Raw genomic sequence first — 27,636 nt, 5'->3', positions numbered from 1 at the left:
GAAAGAAGACAATGAAAAATGAATGGTTTCCCCAAAGCAGTTGTGAACAGATGTATAATTCTCTGGTCTCGGGAACGTTCTGGGAACCCCTTCCCTCCCCTTAGAGGGGCAGAAGTGCCAAAGGGCAGTGTTGATATTTGGCACCTGCGGGGCTCACCCTCGTCCTAAAGACAGCGCAGAGGTAACCCAGGTCACCTTCGCCCGTGGTTCAGGGCTTCTAAATTCGGCAGTGTGAGCAGACCTGCTTCCTTTCAGCAATTGATCTGAACAGCAGAATCCCATTCTGAGGGTCCGAATCACATTTACAGGCTGTGGGGGTGAAGGCCGTGCTAATTGGCCACTTGCCTCACCACTGGCTTTTAAACAATCAGTTGTATTCTCTGCCCGGCAGGAAGCAGCAGGCCCATCAAGGCTCTGGGCTCCCTCTTTGTTCTGACTTTATGGCATTTTATGCCACAATGAGAAACACTGTGCACTCCGTGGGAGCCCATTGTGCCAGGCTGCAAGGCTGTGGGCTCCCGTGCAGAAGGGCTGGTGCTCTTCCCCCAGGAGAAGAGAGGCTTTGTGGCAGGCGGGAGGACAAAACAAGGGGTGCCAGACACTGTTACTGGGGCAACTGCTGGCCAGTGTGGAGGCAGCTGTGACTCCTGGGTCCCTGTCACCCGCAGGCCAGACTGAGGGCTGGAGAAGGATGGATTTTCTTCTAAGGAGCCATCCCGGTTACCTGGTAAGTTCTATGTCAGGACGGTGCTAACGCCTTCCCTCCCAGCTGCCCAGCCGGCCTCATCCCGCCTCATCCTGCCTCAGCCCACCTCTAGACTCTGGCCAGATGACCGCATCCATGTGCCAGGCAGCTTTCAGTCCTCCGGGAAATGCCATCTGGGTGAGTAGGGAAGTTTTCCCAGATGAGGGCCAAGCCTGCGCCTCAGATATTGTGGGTAGATTTGGTTCTTGGAGGCAAGAGTTTGGGGGTTTGTAGAAACAGTGTGAATGGGAAGACCTGGAGAAAGTCCCTGTGGTCTCATGCACAAGGAGGCCAGTGGAGTGTCAGAGCTCCTTGGAGACCCTGCCTGCCTCCAAGGCCAGCCTCTGCTCCCCTGCCCCTCCCCCACCATGAGTTTTCTACAGGTGGAAGTCTCCCCACAGGTGAAATGTTAATGCAGCATCCCTGGGGCAGAAGACCGACTGCGCTAGCTCCAGATCACTGTCCTGATCCCAGCAAGGCCTGGGGTCCCTCTACCGTTTGCCTTTCAGCCCATGGACAGAGGTCCTTTCTCCTGTTTTACCTAGTTTATCGAAGTAGGCATTTAAGGGGCATAGGGCAGGCAGGGAGAGGAATTCAGGGTACAGTACCGTTCATTGGGGAAACAGGGAGCAGGTATAGACAAAACCTATCACTAAGAGGAAGCCCAAGACGGGACTTTGGGGGTGCAGACCCTGAATAGTGGAGCATCCCACTTGGGGACTGAAAGGGGGAGAGGTGAGGGAAGGCAAGTCTGTTTAGCTTCACCTCACAGGACCGCCCTGTGTCCCTTCCCATCTCCAGGGCCCCCACAGGGGTCCCCTTCACCTGCCCCATTGCAGCAGCAGCTGGCTGGTTTCTTCTCCCTCCAGCCCATCCTCCGTGTAGCTGCTCCAGTTTTCACTCAAAAATGCAAATCTCCTGGCCTGCCCATCTCAGGCCGGAAACCTTCAGTGGCCTCCCAGAGCTGCACACAAACGCTCCACATCCTGCTTCCTGCCTCCACCTCCACACTCCCTTCCCACCGGCTCCAGCCACACTCAACTCCTTGACTCTCTTAATAGGCAGGTCCTCACTCCTCTAAGCCTTTGCCTCTCCTTCTGCATGGAACACCCTTTCCCTCACCACCACCCTTTGTCTGCTTGCTAAACTCTCCAAGATTTGGTTCAAACTATCACCTCCTCAGCAGATCAGGTGACCAGAGCAGGAGTGGAAGCAGCCTTGCTACCAGGCGCTCCAAGCCTTGAGAAAGCTGATGGCAAAGAGTACAACCCAACCAGATTAAAAGTAAGGCCTCTGAAACGTTAGTTTGGGTCTCTGAAGACCCTGCCTGGACAGTCTGTCCTGAAGGAGTGGAAGGAAGGGGTGACCTCACTGCTCTGTGCTCTTCCCCATCTGGCTCCATCTTCTGTCATAACACAAGGCACATTTTTTGATACTCTTGGTTACATGTTTGTCTCTCTTTAGACTCAGAGTCCCTTGTAGGTAAGGAGTATCTTAATCATCTTTGTAGTCTCAGAATCTAGTTTAGAACCTGGCACATATTAGGCACACGCAGAAAATCTTTGAATAAATATATCTATACCATGAACCTGAGAGTGTTCCTTTACCTAGAATACTATTCTCTCCACAAATTTGGACTATCACTTTCTCCAAAACATAACTCAAGATTCACTTCCTGGAGAAGCAGGTTTTGGTTTAATAGTTCGTTGATTTAGGCATCAAAGGTTAATGAACACCTACTATGTGCCAGGCATTTTCTATGCCCTGGAGGGTGGTGGGGTACAAAGAGAGATAAGAGTTCCAAGTCCAAGTTGCCTGTGACCCCCTCTGTCCCCAACCCTTAGCAGACCATGTCTTCATTTCCCAGTTATTTCGCATTTTTGTAATCACTCCATGCTCCTGGCATTCACATTGTCTGGGACATGGTCAACGAGTATGATTCACTGTATGGCCAGCATCATGACACAGGTGTAGAAGGCCCAGCTTTGCTTTCAGGTGGCTTACAACCTCGCTAAGGAGACAAACTGTTTGTTTATGGGATCACTGGACATGCCAGGAAGTCCCAGCCAGGGAAGATCTTGTGTTGTCAGTTCATAGCCTCTGGGAATTCACTGGGTCCACCGGTTCTCTTGATCCAAGTGCTACTTTCCAGTTACTTCTCGTCTTTATAAATATGTGAGTCTTCTCTTCCAACTTGTTCAGAGGCTTCTCAAAGAATGGGACAGCATGGCATCGTGTCTTGTAGCCACTTTCCCGGATCCCCATCTCAGCACCTGATACAGGCCAGGGCATGAATGAATGAGTGAATGAATGATTGTCATCATGGGCAAACATTCATCACCAAGTGTCCTAATAAGACACAACCAAGGAGCCCGATGTGAATGGTTTCTCCAGTTCTGATAGGGAGAGAGAAGTGTTTGTTGTTGTTTTCCCAACACAGTGCCTCTTTTTTTTGCTGTTATCCTCAGATTCTAAGTGTTTTCTACAAGAAGATACTGAGACTCAAATCCAGAAGAGCATGAATTTGACAAAAGCCATTTGTTTTCCTGCTTCCATTTGGGTCCGTCTTCGCTGGCTATCTGTACTGGTTATCGCTTGGTGGGTTTAGTGCGTGAGGCCTATTTCAGGGTTTCTCAAATTAAAGGTAAGCTTTAAGAGTGTTGCCCAGTCTTTCCTGCTTCCTCCCGACTTGGTGCCCAGAGTGTTCCCGGTGTCACTTACTCCTTCTCTGGGATAGTTTTACCAGAAACTTCTTTAGACCTAGTGCTTTAGGGCCTTGGTTTCCACCCATTGGCTTGTGCTGCATGTTGCTTGCTCTGCAGTCCCAGAGGCCAGCGTTGCTTACATTAGCTTGCTGACGTCATGGCCATCTGTAACCTGTATCAAACCCTGGGCGCTTTGAAGTTCAATGTGCAATAAAAAGTTCATTAAAAAAGATGGGGAATCATGAAAATAAGGTTATGGAAATGTTAACAAAGGATCATTTCCTGCTTCCTGTACATTTTTCCCTTTTTTTTTTTTTTATGTATTTCTCTGAGGAATTTATGTCACCATTAAAACTATGGAAGAGTTAAAGGAAGGACAGGCCTGGGTCAAAAAGAGGGTGAGATTCCTGCGGAGATATCTTGGCCAAGACCCAGCCTGTTCTCTTAATTGAGAGCTTGGGGTCTAAGTGGAGAATTTATGCCAGAAAAAAAAGTAGGGACAAATCTCGAATTCTTAGGACTTTTGAACCCAGCATTTTCCATAGGGATGGCTCTAAATGGATGCCAGCAGCTTGCTATCATTGCAAGGTCTGCGACAATGTCAGGAAGCTGTGAAATCACTGGGCTCCAGCCTCCGGGCAGCGACCGGTGCTGGCAGGTGCCTCCTATCCACCGGAGGAAGAAGAGAGAGATGTGAAGAAAGACGGGAAGCAGGAGGCAGAGAAGAGAAAGTGAAGAGAAAGAGAGGTACCTGGGATAGGGAGGCAGAGTCACTAGAACTGCCTTGCGGCTTGCCCGCTGCCACACTGGCTTGCTTGCCAGTCCTGACCTCCTGATGTGGGCAGGGGTCGAGTTTCAAGGCTGAAGGGGTGTTAAACACTAGAAGCATCAGTCCTTGGCATGGTGTTAAGATAAGGTAAGGGGGGAGGGTACCCTTGTCCTACCAGTGAGTGCCCTTTCCTGGCCTGGCTGCAGACAGGCATTTTGCCAAGAGGCAAGTCCCTTGGGGCTCTGCGTTCTGACTCGACAGTGGCCGAATGTACATTGTAGTGGACTTTGCTGGGGCCGGGATCCAGTTAGTGGAAGAGCCAGGCTTCTCTCCCCAAACTACCTGGCCTCCTGGAAGGCTCCTGGTTCTCTTTGTTAAAGGAAAGGCAGCCACAGATGATGATCCCTGGTAAACATATTGTCACTTCCCTAATGACAAAGGGAACCCCCATCAGCACCTTTGTTTCTTGGCATTCACCACACAGATGCTGAAATCACAAACTCTGGGAAGCAAAGCAAAACAAACAGTTCTCCTCAAAGGGAGGCCCCTGTTTTTCTGGGACCCTCCATGCTTGTGCAGTAGGCATGCCCATCCATGCATGCACAGTCCCAGCAGCTTTGCTGACTTTTGTTTTGGGGGGCAAATATCCCTAGAGACTCCCTTGCTTATATGACCATTAATGGCCACTTAATTACTACTCATGTTTAATAGTAAGCTATTGTGTGATTATCACTTTTTCAGCCAGAAGGCTACTGTGAGCACACTTACCCAGTGTATACACTATATCATAGTCCTGATGATGACAGTGCCATATCCTAGCAAGTGACCATGAAGACCTCAACAGATTGCACACGTAATAAACAACACTGCAAGGTCAGGGCAGGGGGAGGGGTACTGATGGGCCGCATCAGAGCCAGACTCACCCTCTCTCTTGCAACTCGGTTGTAATTGAGTCTCATGAGTTCTGCAAACCTCTGCTCGTAGAGGTGAAGCAGCAGCACCAGGTACAAACCTGAATTCATCAGCTCATTTTGTGCCTAAATATGGAAAAGAGACTTTTAAGTTCATTTATAAAATATTCGTGATCTAAATCATGGGGTGGAGGGAGGAAAAAAAGGATAAAGAATCAACAAAAACAATAAATAAACAACAACAAAAATATCACAGGGTGCAGGGTGGCAAGGGTACCAGGTGGCAAGACAACAGGGACAACAGCCTGTCCTTGGGGATCAGAGGATGGAGCAAGAGGGGATTCAGGGTAGAAGCTAGGCTGTCATTCTGGAATTCTTTACTACCTACTGGAGGATGCCCTGGAAAGGCTCCATGCTCCAGGCTCAGTCCCATGCTGTGAACATTTATTGGGCAGTTACATGTCAAAGCCTTGAGCTGGGTGTTGTGGGGAACCTGAGGCAAAAGGTCCCCGCAACCTGCTGGGAGCCCATCTAGCCCCAGCTGGAGGTGTCACATGCTACAGTGGAGACGCACAGGGGAAGAGAGGTTTACTGACACAGGGAAGGCCTCTTGGATGATCCTTAAAGGATGGGAGGGCCTTTGGTTGGCTCTGAAGGTTGGTGAGGGCCTTCCAAACTGAGGCACGGAATGCCAGAAAGGCACAGGGGAGGAGGGAGCAGAGCATGTGTTGGGCAACATTCCCTACTCACTAGCGTGGCTAGAGTATATGGGGAAGGTGTTTGCTTTGGATTTAAAAAATATTTTTGGCATGAGCTGGGGAGATGGGAAGGTGGGACCTGTCAGGCCAGGAGTCTGGATGTCATGCTGTGTGTGTATGTGTGTGTGTGTGTGTGTGTGTGTAGCCAGTGGCCTCTGAGCAGAGGAGTAAACATAATGAGATGTGTGTCTTAGGAAGGCAAACTTTTCTTAGGGAGAATTTGGAACACAGACACCACAGGGCATATTATTTTCCTAGATCCCTCGTCTGTCCAGAGAAGAGGCCCCAGGCTTTAGGTCTGTATGTTTCTCTATCTGTAATTGGGCTTAATGATGGTCTCACCAGGGGCCCCCCAACCCTGGCTGGTCTATTATTTAACTCCCAGACAGTGAGCGTGTGCCTGGCGGAGTCCTAGATGGACTGTGAATCTCAGGGCCTTGGCTCATCTCTTTCTCATTTGGTCAGTTAGCTTGTTTTGTGCTTCTGTTTTGAATGCCCCCCTCTCACCATCCACAGGCTGTGTCCACAGCTTCTTTTCCAGCTGTCACAATGTCACCTCTTTGCAGAAGCCTCCCCCATTTGTTCTAATCACTTCTTCACTCCCTGATTGCTAACTCTTGCTTTTGTATACCGCATCTTGCCCCTGTTAATATTTTTGCTTTTTCTTGGTGGGTGGGTTGTGTTTTATTTTTCTCACTGGTACTTGCAACATAAGGAGGTACCCAGGGAGGATGTGGCTGTCTGGCTGCTGACAGCTCCTGTGTCCTTAGCTCCTTGGCAGCAGTCTTCTCCAAGGCCTCACCCTGGGGACCCTTCCTAGACCTTCAATAAATTAGGAGCCATTAGCAATAACTCCTCCCCATCGGCTGCTTTGTTTCCCCACCCGGCTTCCTATCGAATGCCCACGGGTAAAGGATGGGGCTTGGGAAGCCTCTGGGAGACTCTGCATCACCCTGGGGAGAGGTCAGAAGTGTGACTGTTTCCCCAGGATAACTGAAGCTCAGACCTGACCCAGGGGCCGCCTCAGTGCTTTTCCCTTCCTTCCCATTCCATCCAGGGCAGCTCAGGAAGCTAGTGCAGGACACACCTCTTCCAGGATGAAATGGCTGCCAGGAAAGGTGCACTGATTTTTTAAAAGACATTTATTTAGGGATCCCTGGGTGGCGCAGCGGTTTGGCGCCTGCCTTTGGCCCAGGGCGCGATCCTGGAGACCCGGGATCGAATCCCATGTCGGGCTCCCGGTGCCTGGAGCCTGCTTCTCCCTCTGCCTATGTCTTTGCCTCTCTTTCTCTCCCTGTGTGACTATCATAAATAAATAAACAAACAAAAAAAAATTAAAAAAAAATAAAAGACATTTATTTATTTATTTATTTATTTATTTATTCATTCATTCATTCATTCACTCACTCACTCACTCACTTATTCATTCACAAGAGACAGAGAGAGGCAGAGACATAGGTAGAGGGAGAAGCAGGCTCCCTGCGGGGAGTCTGATGGAGGACTCGATTCCAGGACCCGGGATCATGCCGTGAGCCAAAGGCAGATGTTCAACCACTGAGACACCCAGGTGTCCCAAGGTGCCCAAATTGAGCAAGGATCAATGTGTTCTTCCTTCTGAGTTGGGTCCAACTCTGGATCTTGCCCACTGGTCCCAAGGTCATGGCTAAATGCCTCTCTGCCCTCCTAAGGCTCTAGTCAACTGTCCTTAGCAATAGGAGGCCCATCCTATTTTTAAACTTTGGCCATGTTTTCTGTGCTCTTCTGACCTTGGTCTAGAGCAGGCAGAGAGGAAGTCGCTTGTTTTCACTTTTTTTCTAATCGCCTCCTCCCACCTTCCCCCTGAGTCTGTGCCTCCTTGGCAACCTGTCTCGGAAGCCTTCCTAACCCACCCTTCAGCTTCTCCCCACACACCGAGGCTTGTCCCTCATTGGCTTTTCTCGCTGGCGCTGGCGGTGGCCTCTTGCGAGCTGCCACTGGTGTTCCGTCCAGCACTCTCTTCGCCAGTAAGCCTTGATGCTCAGAGACACTCTGATGCATGATGGCAAATCAATCAGCTAGAAAATGGCTTGGAACTATCGGGTTTGTCAAAGCATTCAGGGAAATCATTTACTTTTTATGACTCAATAAAGCCCGGAGGCATGCAGATGGGAAAATATCCACTAATGTTTTCTGCAGATAATTTGAAAAGTCACTTCTAGCAGATTGTGTCTCTTCTCTGGTCTGTGGGAGGGAACCTGTCACGCGGCGCCATAAATCTCAGCGGCCAGGCTCCTTGATGTGTGCCCTTTTGCAGAGCTTGTGATGCTGCATAGAGGGGCTGGGCTGCCCAATCAGAGAATGTGTTTGCTAGTGAACTCAGAGTCGGCTCATGCTCTGAGCCACAAGTGGGAGGGACTTGTTAGAGACTTCCAGAGCATTTGTTTGGCAAGGGCAAAATGAGCTAGGTTTTGGAGTGTCCTTGACCCTCCTTCCCTGATCTGCCATGGGGGGCATTGGCACCCATGATGCAGTGTAGGTGGGGGGTGGGAAGGGCGGGGAGGCTTGTGAGGGAGCGGGCTTGTGAAGCCATGGACAGGAGCCCTGGAGCACACAGGCTGCCTGCCAGATGTTTTTCTTTCTGTTCTCTTGCCCCCCGCCCCACTTCGTTTCGTTAATATTCATTTTGGCCAAGAGATTTGCTACCTATGGAAATTCTCAATAGAATCCACTCAAAAGAAGCAGACAGCCTGGCTGAATGTTCTATCAAGTCTTCAAATGTGTTCAAGAGATGCTCCCGGGTGTGAGGGTGATTAGGTGGCTGCATGTGTCCAAGGACATCTGTCCGTGGCTGAGATGGAGCAAAGCCAGGCCTGTGCCTCAGAGCAATGACAGCCAGAGGCCCGCTGAGACCCTCCTCTGCTGCAGGGCAAAGCTGGCAGAAGCACATCTTCGTCACGCAGTGGGCCTGGGCCCCCGGAATGGGCAGCCTGGGGGTCATCGAGCACTAAGACTTCAGGCAGAGTTTTAACTGTACATGGCCAAAGTGACTCCATTTATAAAAAGGGAACAGTAACCTTTATCAGGCCTGTTTCCCCAAGGTGTTAGAGCAAAATGAGCTAATATGTGGGGGTGTGGTATTTTGCAAAACAAAAATAGCCAAAAAGAGGCAAGAATGAAAGATAGGATGCAGGGCAAGGACCACATGTGTCTCGTTTGCTCCTGTGCTCCTCGTGGCTGGCTCAGCACCTGGTATACAGTATGTGCTCAACAAATGTATGTACAGATGACAGAATGACAAAAAATGTGTAATTTTAGCCCAGATAGTGGCCCATTCAGTCATGACTTTGACTCTAGTGACTCCCATTTGAATGTGCATCAGAATTACAGAAAGGGACTTTACAAACATAGCTCCTGGGCACCACCTCTCCCCCTCCCCCAGATTTTGATCCAGTGGGTCTGGGGTGGGGCCAGAGAATGTGTGTTTCTAACAAGTCTCCAAGTGATGCTGATGCTACTCATCTGGGGGCCACCCATCGTTGAGAACCGCTGCCCTAAACCAAGCATCAGCAATTAGTAGTCAATCAGCTGAATCTGGCCTGAGGATGCGCTCTGGTTGGAAGGAAGGAAGGACGGAAAGAAGGAAGGAAGGATGAACATGAACTTCTTCAGCTGCGGAGAGTACTCTCCGTTTTGCCTGCATTGCCACCACTATGTTGTAATGACTCTCGTAGGATTCCGACCATTTGCAACCTGCCTGGCCTCAAAGGCATTTAGGTGTACAATCTGTGATCTCCACTGTTCCTCAGCCTGCTTTCTCCTGGCCCATTTTGGAATTTGGAATATTACTTTGAGCTCTTCCTTGCCACTCAAAACTGAGTGCCCTGACCAGAATCAAGGATGAGGCCTACTTCCCAGTTAAGGAGCATGCACCCAGGACTCATCCTTCCTGCAGCACTCACAGCGGGTATGGATGCCTGGTGGGCTTAATTTTTGGGCATCTTTGAGTCAGGAAGGAGGGAGGGTTGAGCTGCCACAAGCCCTGACAAGCCTAGGATTGGACCACCAGGTGCCAGCAGCCCCAAAGTGCTGAGCCCCATAGTGCTTGGGGCCCCCCAGCTGTTTCTACCTCATGGGGCCACTCTGCACACCGCCTGTAAGAGGTCCTAATATAGCAGCTGGAAGCCTACTAATAAGCCTTGGACCTGTGGGGCCTACAGAAACCACCCAGTGTCTGAGAGATGGGGGATAATCAGATTTCAATGTTAGGGCCTATGGTCAGCATTCACTCTCCCCCGACTCCATTACATTGAGCCAAACCAGGGAAACACTCTGGGCTGAGCCCCTCCACACCCTCGAAGCCATTGACCATGCTGATTCAACATCCAATGGGCATGACTGCAGTCTGGATCAGATTTTGAGTCAGGTGTCTGTTCCTAATGTCTCAGATTTTGCCCTCCAGGGCACATGGATAGAGGGCTCCCTCCTCTTTTTCCTTCCTGGTCTTAAACGTCTCTTCCTCAGGGAAGCTTCTCTGGTCCTGAGAGTTGGTCAGATCTCTTTGTGATGGCACATCCCTCATTCTCATCCTTTGGGGGTACTGGGGGTACCCTCACCATGTTCTTCCCATGAGAAGGAAGTGACTGCGTTGGTCTTGGGCACCTAGGTATCTCCAGCATAGTATCTGATATACAATAGGCACTCAATATGTGTTTTTTTTTTTTTATTTTTTTTATTTTTTATGATAGGCGCACAGTGAAAGCGAGAGGGGCAGAGACACAGGCAGAGGGAGAAGCAGGCTCCATGCACCAGGAGCCCGACGTGGGATTCGATCCCGGGTCTCCAGGATCGCGCCCTGGGCCAAAGGCAGGCGCCAAACCGCTGCGCCACCCAGGGATCCCTCAATATGTGTTTTTAAAGTTAAACTCTTGGGCAGCTCAGGTGGCTCAGCAGTTTAGCGCTGCCTTCAGCCGAGGGCATGATTCTGGAGACCCAGGATCGAATCCCGTGTCAGGCTCCATGGAGCCTGCTTCTCCCTCTGCCTGTCTGCATCTCTGTGTGTGTGTGTGTCTCTCATTAATAAATAAATAAAATCTTTTAAAAAATAAAAGTTAAAAAAAATAAAAAATAAAAAAAAATAAAAAATAAAAGTTAAACTCTTATGTGTATTTTGATACTTGGCCCCATCCCAGATCAATTAAGTCAGAATCTCTGAGGCCCAGTACCGGGGCATGAGTACTTCAATAGCAAAAAAAAAAAAAAAAAAAAAAAAAAAAGACACTCAGCTAAATGTTAATTTTAATTATAGCAGGCTTTTATGTGTTTGTGATTTTTATAATCAAGGAAAAGCAAAAACGAACCAACCAACCTAAGTGAGAAAAATGCATAAGAGAATAAGTGAGTGAGTGAGTTAGCAAGTTAATTGAGGTTAAGTGAGACCTGGACTGAGTGGAAGTCAGTTCTAGACTTTTTTTGGTTTTGTCTCTTTCTTTGAATATGTCTTTTTTTGGCACCAGCTACCCAGCTTCTCAACAAGAGAACCTGTTTAACAGGAGTGAACAGCACGGAGCGTTGGCTAAGGTGGCCCAGAGGGCTGAGGTTTGGGAGTCGGGAAGGGCCCAGGCCTCAGAAGCCCAGGTAGACACATCAGCTCCAAGGCTAATCCAAAGGACCTCCCCGCTGGGGATGAGCCATTGATTCCATCCTCCATGTCTTTGTGTTAACAACAGTTATGGAGTGCCTGCGTGGCTTGGTGGTTGAGCTTCTGCCTTTGGCTCCGGCTGTGGTCCCAGGGTCCTGGGATCAAGTTCCACATCAGGCTCCCCACATGGAGCCTGCTTCTCCCTCTGCCTATATCTTTGCCTCTCTCTGTCTCATGAATAAATAAGTAAAATCTTTAAAACAAATACACCAACTACAGTTACTTCCGCCTTGCTTCATGGAGAGTTTCTGAACTTGTCCAAGTCTTGCTTCCCTACTGTCTCAGGTTTAAACTCACTGTTAGCAAACAGACCGTGGTAAATTCACAGTGGGCCATGGGAGTAGTCAGAACTGTGTAAAAGGGTGAGCCCTCCACTGTTTCCCATCAGCGGGTAAATGTCGCTTGTTGGTTCTTGGGACTGTTGTTCTCTCACCAGGGTGGGTCTGTCAATCTAGCTTCTACCTGTAATTATAATGAAGGGCATTTTCCAAAGGCTTTGATGGCCTGTCAGGTTCTTATAGAAACTAGTGTAAACTCCTTTTTGCCTCCATGGAGAGTGATTATGTGCTGGATGTCTTCCACGTTCCCCCCAGAGCCCCCTTCCACCCTGCGCTGTGGCCTAGAGGCTGATCTCAATGGACTGTGTTAACCAGCCCCCTCGTTCTCTGGCTTCTCACTGGGTTTGGGCAATGGGAGGCCCTGGCAGGAGACCAGAGGGCGGAAGGAGAGAGAGGCTGGGGTGGTTGCCCAACTTGTTCTCTCTCCGCGGGGCAGTGGCAAGGCTCTACCGAAGGTCACAGGCTGTCAATGACTCTCCTGTAACTACAGGCCTCCCCTTCCCGGTGATTGCCCCAGCCCCTGTCACTTCAGGCCTCAGAATGGTCACAGTGCCAGTCCCAAGAGGCTTTGTCCCACTTTGTTGATTTCTTTTCCCGCCCACTCGGGGCCTTTGTTCAGCTCTCCTCACTCACCCCTGCTGAGGGAGCCACCATCTCCTCTGCCTAGATCCTGGCCGACATGGTTCCTCTCACGGTTCCTGTTAGGATGTGCTAGTGGCCGCTTCTCTCAGCTGGAGGAAGCTGTGAAGCCGAGGTTATGAGTCTTACCCCTGCGTGGACTGGTTGGCTTTTTTCACTAATGGGCTCTAGCCTGGTCCTGGTGCACTTTTTTGAGTCCAGAGAGATTGGGCATCCCTGGGTCTGTCACATGGCGGTTCTCATTCCCTGAGCACCTTTCTCTCCACGGGCATCGGATTAGAGGATATACTCAAGTTTTTCCCTACATCTCATGCTGCCGGGGAGCAATGATCTCCTACTTCCCACAGGCGAGAGAAAGGAGAGTCAGAGAGTTTGTGTAGTTTCACACAGCAACTTTGGGGAAGGGAACGAGATTCAGATGCACACTTTAGCAAAATGGGTGTGCTGTTCCATGGGGCACGCTGCCTCTGGCTACTGGAGTGCAAACATTGTAGTATAGCTGGAAAAATGTGCCAGTAGTGAGTCAATTCTACAAATACCATGGGTAAACCCAACAGGGCCCTGTGGCAGCATCTTCACAGAGGGCGAACAATGCAGAGATGCTTGGAACCAACAGGTGTCTTTACTAGATAAGGCATTGCCCTGGGCTGTCCCGTGTTGGTGATGTCTGCAGACCATTCTGGTAGGATGCCACAGAACCTGGCCATGTCTGGACGTGTCCTTCCAGGACAGTCCTAGGGGCTCTATTTCCTGAAATAATCTTTGAGATGACCACATGGAAGCTGTTTGCACCCTAGCTGGTACCCTGACCGCAGGCGCCCACGGGGCCCGGTTCCTCTCAGTAGCGTGACTCCAGAAGCACTTCTGTTTCTCCTCTCAGTGCCTGGGGTTGTGACCGAGTGATTCAAAACCCTCGGGCCTCAAAACGGATGGACTTGAAGTACATTTATTTCTCAGGAAATTCTTTCTTCCTTTCCTTTCCCCCTCCCTTCCTTTCCACTTCCTAATGCCCAACCTCTTCAATGCTGGTGTGGCATTATCCCCCATTGTATCATATTCCTTGGTTGTGCTGGTCAAGTCTTTCATTCTCATCAATAGTTTATTCTTTGGTCTAGCAGCCTTAGGATTTTATCTTTTTAAAAAAAGATTTTATGTATTTATTCATGAGAGAAAGGCAAAGACATAGGCAGAGAGAGAAGCAGGCTCCCTGCAAGGGAGCCCAATGCAGGACTCTATCCCAGGACTCAGGGATCATGATCTGAGCTGAAGGCAGACACTCAACCACTGAGCCACCCAGGTGCCCACAACCTTAGGATTTTCAAAAGGTAACTAGACAATTGCCCAGACCCACATGTGGCATTTTGACTCAGCTGTGCTTTAGGTCTGGACACAAGCTAAAGATCTGAAAGCCAAAGTGACTCCTCTGAAGAATGATTATTTATGTACTTATTTATTTGCCTACTTATATACATATAGTAGGCTCCACACCCAGCATGGAGCCCAACATGGGGCTGAACTCAATGATTCTGAGATCAAGACTTGAGCTGAGGTGAAGAGTTAAATGCTTAATTGACAGAGCCACCCAGACACCCAATACATCTTGAGTGGAAGTAGCCACTTGTTCATTAGCCATAAGGGACTTATGGCTTCCATATTAGGCATTGTAGTTTTTTTGTTTTTAATTTATGATAGTCACACAGAGAGAGAGAGAGAGAGGCAGAGACATAGGCAGAGGGAGAAGCAGGCTCCATGCACCAGGAGCCCGACGTGGGATTCGATCCTGGGTCTCCAGGATCGCGCCCTGGGCCAAAGGCAGGCGCTAAACCGCTGCGCCACCCAGGGATCCCTAGCATTGTAGTTCTAAATAAAGGATTGTTTGCCTGATAACAATTAACTATTATTCTGAGCCTGAATCACCTGCCCACCTATGGTTAACTTTTTCACGGCATTAGAATTGCAAACCAGGGGTACCTGGGTAGCTCAGTTGGTTAAGCATCTGCCTTTGGCTCAGGTGGTGATCCCAGGGTCCTGGGATCGAGCCCCAAGTGGGGCTCTCTGCTCCTCCCACTGCTTAAGGGAGCACACATACTCTCGCTCTCTCATAAATACATAACATCTCTAGGGGATCCCTGGGTCGCTTAGCGGTTTGGCGCCTGCCTTTGGCCCAGGGTGCAATCCTGGAGTCCCGGGATCGAGTCCCACGTCGGGCTCCTGGCGTGGAGCCTGCTTCTCCCTCCTCCTGTGTCCCTGCCTCTCTCTCTCTATGTCTATCATAAGTAAATAAATAAATATTTAATAAATAAATAACATCTCCAAAAAAAAAAAAAAAAGAATTGCAATCTAAATACCCCAGGAGAATTAATTCACCGGGTATTAAAAAGCACACACTAGGGGCTAACGACCTTTTTATTAACCTTGAGTAAAGCGATTTATTAACCTAGAGTTACTTGATATGTAAATTGTGGACCATTTCCTTCAAGACCCTGATTTTTTCCCCCTTTTGCTATTTTATATTCTGCAAATCTGGGTGTGGAGCTTGCCAGACTATTCCTGTTTCTGTGTCCAGTCAGTTATTGTGGCTTCCTACTTTTATCCCTAACGATAGTGGGACCTCAACCCTGGGGGCTAAGACCTTTGAACACCCCTACCCATCCTGGCACTGTGGGCTGACGTAATAGCACACCTTCTTGGAGAAGTGAGCTTAGGGGACACTCCTAGACTCATCCCGTGCACAGGCCTTCTATAGTCTTATCAGGGAAAGCCTTTCTTCCAGCCTTGTGCCTCTAATGGACTTTGCCTTCGGAGATAGTGGTGTGAGCCTCTCTTACCCGGGATTGCTGGTGCTTCTGATAAAAGTCGGTCACGTTAAAATCATCCAGGTCAACCAGCAGGCCTTGCTTACACATCTCACAAGTTTTCACAGCACCTAGATCTGCTCCTTAAATTAAAGAATTCTTTGTTACATATAACCCTGGGTCTTTATGTGTTGACACTCTGGTCTCTTTGTGTTGACATTTTGGGAATGAACTCATGTGTATTATGAATTCTGAGTTTTAGCGACTTTTTTTTTTTTTTAAGTCAGCCATCTTCTGTAGAAAAGAAGAAAAAAAGCCCACTGCAACAAAGGAAAATTTTGAGATCTGGAAAATTTCCTTCATAATCATTTTCATTATTTTGCAAGCTTCATATAAGCGAAATTCCCAGGACTTTTAAATAACAGGTCTTGCTTTCTGTTTAAATATAAACATACTGGTTCATAAAATTGGAATCGCTACATGGAGGCTGAGTCTGTAACACAGGTGGTTGCCAAAAAGAGTGAATATTGTCCTCTGTTATTGCTCTTTTTTTTTTTGGACAGATCTAACACAGATCCAAGCAAATAAATATACGAGGACCAAATTGATGGCAGAAGCTATTCTCAGCTGTGGTTTAAAAATCTGCCTTTACTCTCACCCAGGTGACTTCCCACCTAAGAGAGCAAGGGAGCCAGGGGCCATGTGTGGGAACTAACCCAGTAGTATCTGGGGCCAGCACCTGAGAAGGAGCTCAGCCTCATCTGGGAAAAGAAATTTCCTTTGTTACAGTGGGCTTTTTTTCTTTTCTTTTCTTTTTTTAAAACATGCATTATAGATCGGCACTTTTCCACTGCTTGTCCTAGTCCTCAAAGCAAAACTGAAAGATGCAGGAACTGTGCTGTGTTGAAGCAAACGTTGTGTTCTGTGTCTTTTCCCCTCGCCTAGGAGCTTCACTTTTGCTAAGGATGTGCCACTGTTTAGTTTATGCGTTAGAGAAACAGGACTGATTAGCTAACACATTTATTTGGTAAAGATAGGGCTTGTGCAGCTTTAGACTTCAATTCTACTTTCTACTTTGCTTCACTGGGGGACATAAAGAAAGAGTAAATAATAGAGAACTTCAAGAGACAAGGATAAACGGTAATCTCATGTCTGCGTGTTGTTTGCTTGTTTTTTCTCTCTTTTTTTTTAGAGCCATTCTATAATACTTTAGGATTCTGAGTGTCCCTTGTGTCTTCCGATCTGATCCCACTCAGCACACCCCTACTGACATTGGTGTTTACAAGCATTTAGCAGGGCTTCCATTACACATTTCACGAGCGATTTTTTTCCTGTGTTAAATGTTTAATTGGCCCGAATTTGTAGTAAGTTAAAACATTGCATGGTAGGGCAGCCCAGGTGGTTCACTGGTTTAACACCACCTTCAGTCCAGGGTGTGATCCTGGAGACCTGGGATCGAGTCCCAGGTCAGGCTCCCTGCATGGAGCCTGCTTCTCCCTCTGCCTCTCTCTTTGTCTCTCATGAATAAATAAATAAAATTTTTTTTTTTTAAATAAAACATTGCATGGCAGGATCATTAGTAGCCGAGGTCCCCTTGTTTTTACCCTGTCTGCAGGACTGAGCACCCAGCACACTACATGGAGATGTGTTTCAGCAGCTTGGGAGGGGGTGTAGGTTTCTCCTGCCCGGGAAGATGCTCATGAGGGGAAAAGGGACCAGGGAGGACACAGTTGGTCTGATCATCCCACTATTCACTCCTCTCTCTCTCTCTCTCTCTCTCTCCAGGGGGCGCAGCCATATGCTGTGGGGTTGGGATGAAGCTCTTAAGTCTCCCTGGGCTGCCTGGAAGAGTGATAATCAAGGAGGAGAATGTAGAAGAGGAGAGAAAAAGGATCTAGGCTATGGGGTAAAAGGTTTTCAAAGAGATGTGTCTGAAAGACACAGTGGCTATTTGTCATTGAGTTCTTGCATTGCTGTTTCCTGTTTTGTTTTTCAAGTTGCCTTTCTTCCCAAAACCAAGTTTTAAAGAAACCCCCCGATTCTCTGCCAAAAAAGTGCCAGCTGACCTACTACCCATGTGGCCGTATTTAGGTTATAACCTCCCCAGGGAGCTGAGAAAGGGCTGTATATCCAGTTACAAGATCTGCAAAAGACAGAGCTGACAAAGCCAGCCCATGGAAATATCCTTATCTAAGATGGTTCTAGAAAATTAGATCAGGGCTCTCTTCCTGCTCCTCTTGCAAAAAATGCAGCTTTGCATAGTTTCTTAGATGACATCCTTCTTCCCCCATAAATAAAAGGAAGCCAACCAGTTTTTGCCAGGTGTCCATTAGTTGGCATGGCTTGCTGTGCACTTGCTGAGGTTTGACCATTGACCTATTTTATTTTCCTTCCTCCTGGGAAGGCATCTTAGCCTCTCTGCTCAGGTGCAGGTAGGGGAGGATCCACAAGCACATTCCAGGATTCTTCTCTCAGACTTGGAAAGCAAATTCCTCTCCCTCCCATAATTTAAAGGCAGCATTTCATCCTGCTGCTTTCCACTGGGGCTGTGAGCAGGAGCCCCTGGGTTCAGGGGCATAGTTCTCCCAGCCATGGCTCACGGGGCAGAGGGAGATGTCATCAAGGCTCTGCATCCCACACCAGGCGTCTCATTGATTATAAGTCGAGGCATGTTCCCATGCTTCCTTCCCTGCCTACCTGATGTTATTTTCACTTTCAGCCACTTTTTCAGGCACTCCTGATGAACGAACCGTAGGCTGCCCACACAGCCACAGGGCTCCAGGAGGGGGTTGGTTGGGGAACCCCCGGCTATCTGACAGATGCGACACAAGTCTCCATCCTCCTCCTCCGAGTCCTCCTGCAGGAGACTAAATGGAAAACAAGCCCTGATGACCAAGGGTCTGCACGGTTGCAGGTTCTGCAAACTACAGCTACACATACCATTTCCCAGGGCATTAAAGGGGGAGGCCCTGCCAGGGCTCCCCAGGATCACCCACTGCTCCCTCCAACCCTCCGAAAGTTCTTCCAGGTGCATGGGATCCTGTTATCGGGCTCCTCAGCAGTGACTGACTCATGGGAGCTGCCCATGAGAATGGCCACTGCCACCGGAAAACCAGAGGCCAAGGATGGGGCTACAGAGGAAAACCAGAGGAAAAACTGGGAGCCCCTCTCCCAGGCACAGCCATTGTGTAGGAGTTGGTAGTACACTGTGTTGGTAAGTGCACAGAGTCTACGGGCAGAGGGCCTGTGTTTGAGGTCTGCCTCTGAGACTTGTGAGCTTGATGACTCTAGACAAATTACTTAAACTTCTTGGGTTTTCCTCATGTGTAAAGCCATGTGATGATGATACCTCCGCCACCTACCTAACTGAGCTGTGGGCCGGATGCCATGATGGCAGTGCAACTGTTCTGCAGATTGTAAAGAGCATCTAGTGCCTGGGGAAGCATTTGCACAAAAAGATCACTCAATGGAGGTTGGTTGGGATGGGGATGAACCAATGAACCTAGTCATGAATTCACCAATAGCATAACACTTGGCCAAAAAATTATGCCAACATTCCAGAAGGTAAGCTGCTGGAATCTGATGCAGATGGAATTATGAAAATGTAAGCAAATATGTTTGTGTTTAATAAATAATGAGTGAAGACTAGCCTGTTGATGGTCATGTAAGGAGTCTCTTAAGAAGCCTAAGACTTATTCTTTAGAATCCTCATGGACTGAGGACTGTCTGGTAAAGGAAAGGAAACTGACTAGAGACTAAAATCAAAGAACGGGAAAAAATGGGCATTGCTCTGGAATAGAAGTATGTGCTCCATTTTTTCTTTTTTAAATTTTTTTTTTTTTTTTTTTTTTTTTTTATTTATGATAGTCACAGAGGGAGAGAGAGAGAGGCAGAGACACAGGCGGAGGGAGAAGCAGGCTCCATAAACCGGGAGCCCGACGTGGGATTCGATCCTGGGTCTCCAGGATCGCGCCCCGGGCCAAAGACAGGCGCCAAACCGCTGCGCCACCCAGGGATCCCTGTGCTCCATTTTTTCAAAGACCTTTCTCCCCAGGAAAGGGAAGTCAGTGAAGAGGAACAGAATTATAGTTTTCCATTATGGGCACAAACAAAAGAAGAGATACATTTTTCAAAGAAAGACTCAGTATTTCCAAGATGTCAGTTTTCCCCCAGAATCATCTGTAGATTCAACACAGTTTCAGTGAAAGTCCCAATAAGCTGATTCTGAAACATATATAGTCAAGGACTCTTTTTAAAATATTTATTTATTTATTGTTTAAGATTTTATTTATTTATTTGAGACAGTGAGAGAGCTTGAGCAGGGGGAGGGACAGAGGGAGAGGGAGAAGCAGACTTCTCACTGAGCAGGGAGCCCAATGTGTGACTTGATCCCAAGACCCCAAGATCATGACCTGACCTGAAGGCAGCAGGTTAATCAAGTGAGCCACCCAGGTGCCCCTATAGTCAAGGACTCTTTAGGAACAAAATGGGGAGGGAGGCTTTGTGCCACTGGCTACCGAAATATACAAAAGCCACAGACAGTAAGATGATGTGGTATTGGATTAGGAAAAAACAAAAAAGAACAGGCCAGAATAGAGAGCTCTGAAACAAACATGGTCATTTATAGTTATATGACAGACATGACTCTTTTTTTTTTTTAAGATTTTATTTATTTATTCATGAGAGACGCAGAGAGAGAGGCAGAGACACAGGCAGAGGGAGAAGCAGGCTCCATGCAAGGAGCCCAATGCAGGACTTGATCCCAGGACCCCATGATCACGCCCTGAGCGAAAGGCAGATGCTCAACTGCTGAGCTACCCAGGTGTCCCCAGACATGACTTTTCAGTTTAGCGGGGAAAGATCCTGGGACAGTTTCGCATTCATCATGCATAACCTCACACCACATATTAAACCTCACTTCACATTCAAGTCCAAAACTCATTTCATACTCTTAAGTGTGCGAAGTAACACTATGGAGATTTTACAAAGTATAGGAGGACTATCATAATGACCCTAAGTTGGAAAGGATTTCTTCATCGAGATAAGAAGATACAAATCACAATCCATAAAGAAGATGAATTCATTTGACTTCATTAAAATTAAGAATTTATTTTTATTTATTTTTTTTAAGAATTTATTTTCATTAAAAGATATCAAGAAAGAGAAAAGACAAACTGCAAATTGCAAAAAGATATTTCCAACACATAACTGTTAAAGGATTAGATCAGTGACTGGAATGTATAAGGGACTCCTAAAACAAGAGAGAAATATTCTAAAGGAAAAATGGACAAAAGATATAAATGAGTATTTTACAAAAGAGGAAACACAAATGGTCATTTGACATTTAAAAGAGCACATAAAATGCCTAAACTCATTAACAGTCAATGAAATTAAATGTAAATTAAGGCCACAATATCATTTGGTTCACATTAGAGAGGCAAAATTTTGAAAAGCCAATCAATGTAAGTGCTGGCAAGGATGCACAACAGTATATATTACTAGTGAGACAGTACACTCATTATTTAGCATGGTGGAAGGTGTGCTACCCTTTAGCTCAGCAATCCCACCCCAAGATAAATATCCCAGAGAACTCTTCCCATGTGTACCAGGAGGCATTTGCAAGAATGTTTATGTGGCACTTTTTGCAGAAAACAGCAGAGAACCCCAATGCCCATCAACAGGAAAATGCCAAATTGTGGTATATTCATACAATGGAATACTCTGTAGTCGTGAAAGTGAACAAGATAAAGCCAAAAATATCAACAAGGATGCCTCTTGCTAATGATGCTAGGGGGAAAAGCAAATTGTGGAAGAATAGATATTCTATTTCTACAGAGTTCAGAAATAGGGGTAATATTTCTACAGAATTAAAAAGTATGCACAACATATTGTTAGGAATATATATAAATATATATCCCTACAGGGAAGCCAGAAAGCAAAACACTTCCAACAACAACAAAATAAAAGAAGGGGCACCTGGCTGGCACAGTTGGAAGAGTGACTCTTGATCTTGGGGTTGTGAGTTAGAGCCCCACATTGGGTGTAGAGATTACTTAAAATAAATAAATACATTTTAAAAAGTTAAAAGCAGGGGATCCCTGGGTGGCTCAGTGGTTTAGCGCCACCTTCAGCCCAGGGTGTGATCCTGGAGTCCCAGGTGGGGCTTCCTGCATGGAGCCTGCTTTCTCTCTCTCTCTCTCTCTCTCTCTCTCTCTCTCTCTCTCCCCCTGTGTCTCTCATGAATGAATAAATAAAAATTAAAAAAAATAAAAATAAAAAGTTAAAAGCATAAGAATGACACTTGCAATGCAAGAATGGTTTCCTGGGGGCAGAAGGGGTTAGGAGGGTGTAGATGAGGGAGGAAAATGAAATAGGGTGGGTGAGGGGCTCAAGAGCTCCAGTAAAGTTCTGTTAGCTGGAAGGTAGGCACAGGGATATTTGGGTTTTGTTTTATTTAGAGTGCTCTAATTATTTGTATGCATTAAAGTAACTAACCAAGGGAAAATTTTTCTCAAAGTGTGGCTTTGAGAAATGGGCTTGAAATATTAAAATGAGGCATATTATAAAATATGAGCCAATGTTTACTAAAAATTGCATTTATATGCAAAGATAAAGGCAGGAAATGAAATTTTTTGTAGTGCTTATCTCTGGATTATAGGATTACAGGTGATTTTTCCTTTAAGTTTATATTTTCCATATTTCCTAAAGTGAACATTTTTGAGATAATAAAAGCATAAGGTTTATTATATATAGAGAAAAAGGGTGTCTGATAAAGAAAGTACACAACTCATAGCTATTTAATGCATTGCCACACTGAGAAGTGGATGAATTTTTAAAAGAAATCATTTTTAGCCCAAAGGCATCACTTTGGGATGGTGGAAGTCTAGACTCCTGACCAGCGGGTCTCAAGCTATATTTCTGGGTAGGTATAGATGGGTGTGTGTGAGGCCTTTTGGCCCTTCACCATGAGTCAGTGTGCTGGTAACTTGCATAATATGGAAAAGAAAAGGTCCTGCCAACAGGAAAGTTACTCATTCTTGCAGTTGGATAATAGATCTAGAGGAGTAGTCGGGGGTGCATCCTGTGTCCTGTCTTAGCCTCCTGCATTCTCATTCATTGCCATGGAATTTTTCCACTTGTGAATGAATATCAACTGGGCAATTAATGGCCCAAATGAGCAGTACTAACATACAGAAGGAAGGCTTGCATTCAAAGAATCCATTTCTAGATCCATAAGCCAACACTAGGGAGTGGTAACACCCATCATAAAGGAAAGGGTCAAATCCTTGACATGGTGTCTAATGAGGGCTTTACACGGTATCAAATTTTGTAGTTGTGAAATATCCCCAAATCACCTTACAAGACAGTGAAGATCAAAGAAACAGGTGATCCACAAAAAAGATCTTATTTCTCTCCCATGCAAGAGAAAGAAGACAGAAAATGGAAGCAGTAGTTACCCCAGCACAGTGGCCCTGCAGAGAACCAAGGTAACCATGGTAACTGGTTGGGACTGGTCTTTTGGTTGGAAAGATTCAAATTCTAGAACTGTTGGTTGGATTTGCACAAAGTACCATGAGAGAGAGCTAGTGAATTTCAAGTGTGGAGTGGTTCACTCTCTGGGGAGATAGCAGCCTTTTTGTAAAAAATCCTGGTTCCTAATTGCTGGTGAGAAGAGTTAGCCCTTTGTAGCAGTCAAAAACCCCTTATGTCTAGCAAACTTTCCTTCCTTAAAGTTATGGTATTCAAGGAAAAAACACTTTGGGAATCTTGAAGAGACTGAACCAGAACATCAAAGTTTTCCTCATACACAAATATTTTATGAGCAACAAAATAGACAATTTCCTCCATATAAGCAATCATTTAAATGCCAAAGAAGGGCCTATCTATGATTTAAAGTTCCCATGATGCTCTAATGAAGGCACTGCTTATTTCTACCTGGGAAACATGGAATAAAAAAAAGTATATATATCTAATTATGAAAATCCCTTACCTTTCTTGTAATTTCTTGAGTTTCTCAGGGTCTGCCTTTATCTTAATGGCTTCCTTTTCATCCTTGAAAGCAGAGACTGCCATTCTGTTTCCATTATCACTTTGATTTGGGAAATCAGAGACTGCAAAGAAAGTAAAAGGTATGTTTTCTTGCAGAGACCCAGGCACATGCAAATGGCCTTGTAAATTCATTCTTGATGGAGAGGAGCTGGAAGATTCCACAAAGGACAAACTGCTTTGAGAATTTAGTAAGAGGTCTTCTGCATATAATGGAGCCCCCTGTGATGGGCTTGTTAAAGTAACATCTGCTCCCCTGACATCAAATTCATGTACACTGTTTACTGGAAAATAACTTTGGTTTTCAGCACTGGCAAATGGATTCCTATTTCTAATGGGGGACAGTGGTCGACGAACATTAAATCTTGAGTTTCCCTCTGAGTCTGTACTGTGAATAAACGTTGACGACATTGACAAGTCTACTGGAATATCCTCTCTCATAGCAGAATGCATTAATGAGCCAGGAATGTTATAAGATGAATTCACTGGTGATCTTGGAGCTGTTGGTCTGCCAGAAAGAAAATAGCCAAGAGAATTACTAGAACTGTTTAAATAGGCATGCCAATCTCTTTCATAATAGTGAGTACCAGGCCTATCTTCCACTGAAGTACAATCTCTAAGTACATTTTCAGCATTGAGGTCACCATCTAGACTAGCTTCGGATTTGGTGTCCCATGAAGGAAAGGTGCTGTTCTCGTGTTCACCATTACCATTGTCATTCTCTCTAGGAGACACCCCATTAGGTGGCTCAGGGTCTTGAAACACCCTTGGCCCAAGAGGAGATGGCTCTGTCACTAGCTCCGTTGCACTGCTTATTCTTAATGAGCCATGACTGGACTCATTTCTTCTTACAGAATTAGCTCTGCAATTTTCAGGATTTTCTTCAAAATTTTTATTTTTGTCCTGAGTGGCCAATGTCCCAAGAAATCGACTTCTCTTATGATTGGGAGGAGAACGAGGTGGGCGCATACCAACCAACAAAAGTTCTTCTGCTATGAGGGTCTCCTCTTCAGTGTCATCACTTTCTCCTCCAGGGTCTAATGATAAAATGGAATAAAAATCTTCATCTCGGAACCTAAATGGTGCCCTTCTTGGTCCTCCCATGCTGGTGGTTAGGAGTGGTGGTCTCAAGGACTCACTCAACACCTGAGGGCTGTTTGTTCCTTGGAAGGCCTGAGGTAGGGCTGGATGTGGCTCATTCTGGGAAAGGGCACTTGAGCCAAAAGCTCGTTCAGAGGTATTCTCAGTCATGGTCATTAGCTGGGAGGATGAGACTACATTTCTTCTCTCTCGAGTTGGCCTCTTCAGCTTAGTGTCACTTGCCCACATTGGGCCCTCTTGTTGAATTACTGGATCTATATGGAAAAAAAAAAAACCACACAAGTTTATCATTCTCCTATAGGTGTCCATGGATGAAAGACCTCTAACACCAAGGGTGAGAGTCCCTCAAGGCAACAAGGAAGCCTAGGGAAGAAAGTATGCATGGTTAAAATGGCTGGAGGTACAAAAAGAGGACTTGCTTCTTGGATTCTCCTTTTGTATATTTACGGAGCTCAGGCTGGTTCTGGGGAGACAGGGTGACCCTGAGATTAGAGGTCTTTTCTGGAGGGACACCTGAGTGGCTCAGTAGTTGAGCATCTGCCTTCAGCTCAGTAGTTGAGCATCTGCCTTCAGATCCCAGGATCTGGGATCAAGTCCCACATTGGGCTCCTTGCAGGGAGCTTGCTTCTCCCTTTGCCTACGTCTCTGCCTCTCTCTCTCTCTCTGTCTCTCATGTTTAAAAAGAGGTCTTTTCTGGAGAAGCTTTGGGAAGGCTGTCTAGTCCAAGTCAGCCAGGGCTGATAATGGGTCAATCTCTCAAATCATGGTTTTCATTCTAGTATTTATAGAGAAGGAAAACCAGGAACACGTTCTACAAAAAACACCAGTGCCTTCTCATCTGGATTCATTCAACGTACGTTTATGATGCTCTCGCTTCACACACAGCTTTATAGAATCTTAAGGAAAGTATAATCTACATTGGCAGATTGGGGGGAAGGCTCAAGAAGCTGGTGTCCAGTTACTCTGATGATTTTGGTTACATTTACTGCTTAGTGTGATAAAAATTATAACTCTTGGGCAGCCCGGGTGGCTCAGTGGTTTAGCACCGCCTTCAGCCCAGGGCGTGATCCTGGAGATCCAGGATCGAGTGCCACGTCGGGCTCCCCGCACGGAGCCTGCTTCACCCTCTGCCTGTGTCTCTGCCTCTCTCTCTCTCTCTGTGTGTCTCTCATAAATAAATAAATAAATAAATAAATAAATAAATAAATAAATAAATCTTAAAAAAAAAATTATAACTCTCCAGTAGATTTGTAACCTCTGGCTATGATAGAATTCCTCCCCTACCCCCTGATTCTAAAGTATGAAGAGATGTACAGAGAGAAGGAGGCAAGGTGACCAAATGGGTAGGAATTTGTAGGGGTAAAATCACTTGGTCAAAACTTGCCTTATAAAATAATGATTATAGGGGCACCTGGGTGGCTCAGTTGGTTAAGCATCTGCCTTCAGCTCAGGTCATGATCCCAGAATTCTGGAAGTGAGCCCTGTGTCAGGCTCCCTGCTCAGTGAGGAGCCTGCTTCTCCCTCTCCTTCTGACTCTTGCTATCTCTGTCACTATCTCTGTCTCTCTCTCTCAAATAAAATATTTTTAAAAAATTATAAAATAAAAATAATAATAAATAAATAAATAATAAAAAATTATAAAATATAAACTATAAAACTAATGAATAAGTACTACTTCCTAATGGCTTATACTGAATAGTCCAGGCACCATTCTAACTGTATTACATACACACATTTGGGCCTCACAACCCTATGAAACAATCACACCACACTATGATTGAGGACACCAAGGCTTAGGGAGGTCACATAACTTACCCATCATCATATTTCTACTAAGTGATGGTGTTGTCATTCGAATTCAAGCCTGCCTGACACTCTGGCTTGTGTTCTTAATCCCAGCCCCGCATTCCCATAGAGAAACTGGCTGGACTTGCAATTGCCATGTGAAAATGAGAATCCATTTAATTCACTGTGATGTTGTGTGCACCGTTCAGGGTTTTTACCCTCTCGATGCGGATAGGACACTGAAAGTACTTTTCTGATTCCACTTCCTTTGTTCCCTCCAGGCATCAGCCTTCACGCCCTGCTCCCCTCATGCTGGCCTGCAGGATCTAAGGAGGCGCTGCTGTCCTTATCATTCAGCTTCTAAAGCCATCCACCTCAACGAGGGACAGAACTCTGTGGGTTTGGAGAAGGCCTGTGTGGTACTAGCTCAGGCAAGGATTTGATTTGCAAATCCTCGGAGCATCTGGCCCAGTCAAGGGCCAAGTCAATACTGACTCACTTTAATTGAGGGCCTCCCGGGGAGCACCCGTTCCTAATGTCCTAATACTCCGTAAGCCTCTTTTATTGTTAACTGCATGGGACACTCAGCAACGCAGTGTGAATTTTTACTCATCAGCTCTTCCAGAAATCAGTTAAGCTCTCCTATCAGGCCCCTCGTGGGTTTTATAAACTCCAGTAAGAGATGTATCAGCAATTTCAGGAGGCTCTGAGCATCTGGCTGTGTATGTATGGAGAGGAGCTGGTATGTCCACTCAGATCGCATATTGAGGGACAAATGCTTCTTTTTTTTTTTAATTTTTTTTTTTATTTATTTATGATAGTCACAGAGAGAGAGAGAGAGAGGCAGAGACACAGGCAGAGGGAGAAGCAGGCTCCATGCACCAGGAGCCCGATGTGGGATTCGATCCCGGGTCTCCAGGATTGCGCCCTGGGCCAAAGGCAGGCGCCAAACCGCTGCGCCACTCAGGGAGGGACAAATGCTTCTATCTGACCAACTGAATTGAATTCTCTTGATAATTTTTTTGGGGTGGTGGGAGGTGATATAGAAGATTTGGAAATGCAGGCTCTGATGGATTACTTTTCAATTTGAATTTGATAAAGGGCCTTGGAGATTAGCTAACAGGTGCTGGAACTTCTGGTCTGTCCCTGAACACACAGCTGTCTCTCTGCCCTGAGCCAATTTAGTTTGGGCTTCAGGAGATGCCTAAGCAAAATAAGCAGCTAGGGCAGCTTCTAAAAAATGGAACTAGACACTCAACAGGAACCACAAGCTTATTTCAAGGAAGCCATGGAGCTGTCACCCAGCTGCACTGGCTTCTGAATGCTGCAGGGCAGCTCCTGTGGATCCCAAAACACCCCAGGGAATG

General features: G+C 46.5%; 1 protein-coding gene and 2 long non-coding RNA genes across 3 annotated transcripts in view; 2 read left to right on the top strand and 1 right to left on the bottom strand.

Moving 5' to 3' along the window:
* Positions 1 to 27,636, bottom strand: part of MARCHF10 (membrane associated ring-CH-type finger 10) — an 84,489-nt gene that overhangs the window by 80 nt on the left and 56,773 nt on the right. Inside the window, 4 exon segments of the mRNA XM_072746907.1 lie at positions 5,143 to 5,256; positions 15,371 to 15,480; positions 18,035 to 18,204; positions 23,328 to 24,738. Of these exon segments, the coding sequence (XP_072603008.1) occupies positions 5,143 to 5,256; positions 15,371 to 15,480; positions 18,035 to 18,204; positions 23,328 to 24,738 (1,805 nt within the window).
* On the top strand, positions 473 to 18,985 carry LOC112920695 (uncharacterized). Its single transcript, XR_003235112.2, has 3 exons — positions 473 to 727; positions 3,214 to 3,389; positions 17,123 to 18,985. It is a non-coding gene; the product is annotated as an uncharacterized lncRNA (long non-coding RNA).
* LOC140597714 (uncharacterized) overlaps positions 23,483 to 27,636 on the top strand; it is a 28,492-nt gene continuing 24,338 nt past the window's right edge. The window contains exons 1-2 of the long non-coding RNA XR_011999574.1: positions 23,483 to 23,574; positions 26,551 to 26,700. This is a non-coding gene — a long non-coding RNA (uncharacterized lncRNA). The remainder of the gene's footprint in view (positions 23,575 to 26,550; positions 26,701 to 27,636) is intronic.

Source organism: Vulpes vulpes, chromosome 2 (genome assembly GCF_048418805.1).
Source record: "Vulpes vulpes isolate BD-2025 chromosome 2, VulVul3, whole genome shotgun sequence".
NCBI lineage: Eukaryota > Metazoa > Chordata > Mammalia > Carnivora > Canidae > Vulpes > Vulpes vulpes.
This window is presented reverse-complemented; position numbering and strand designations above follow the sequence as displayed.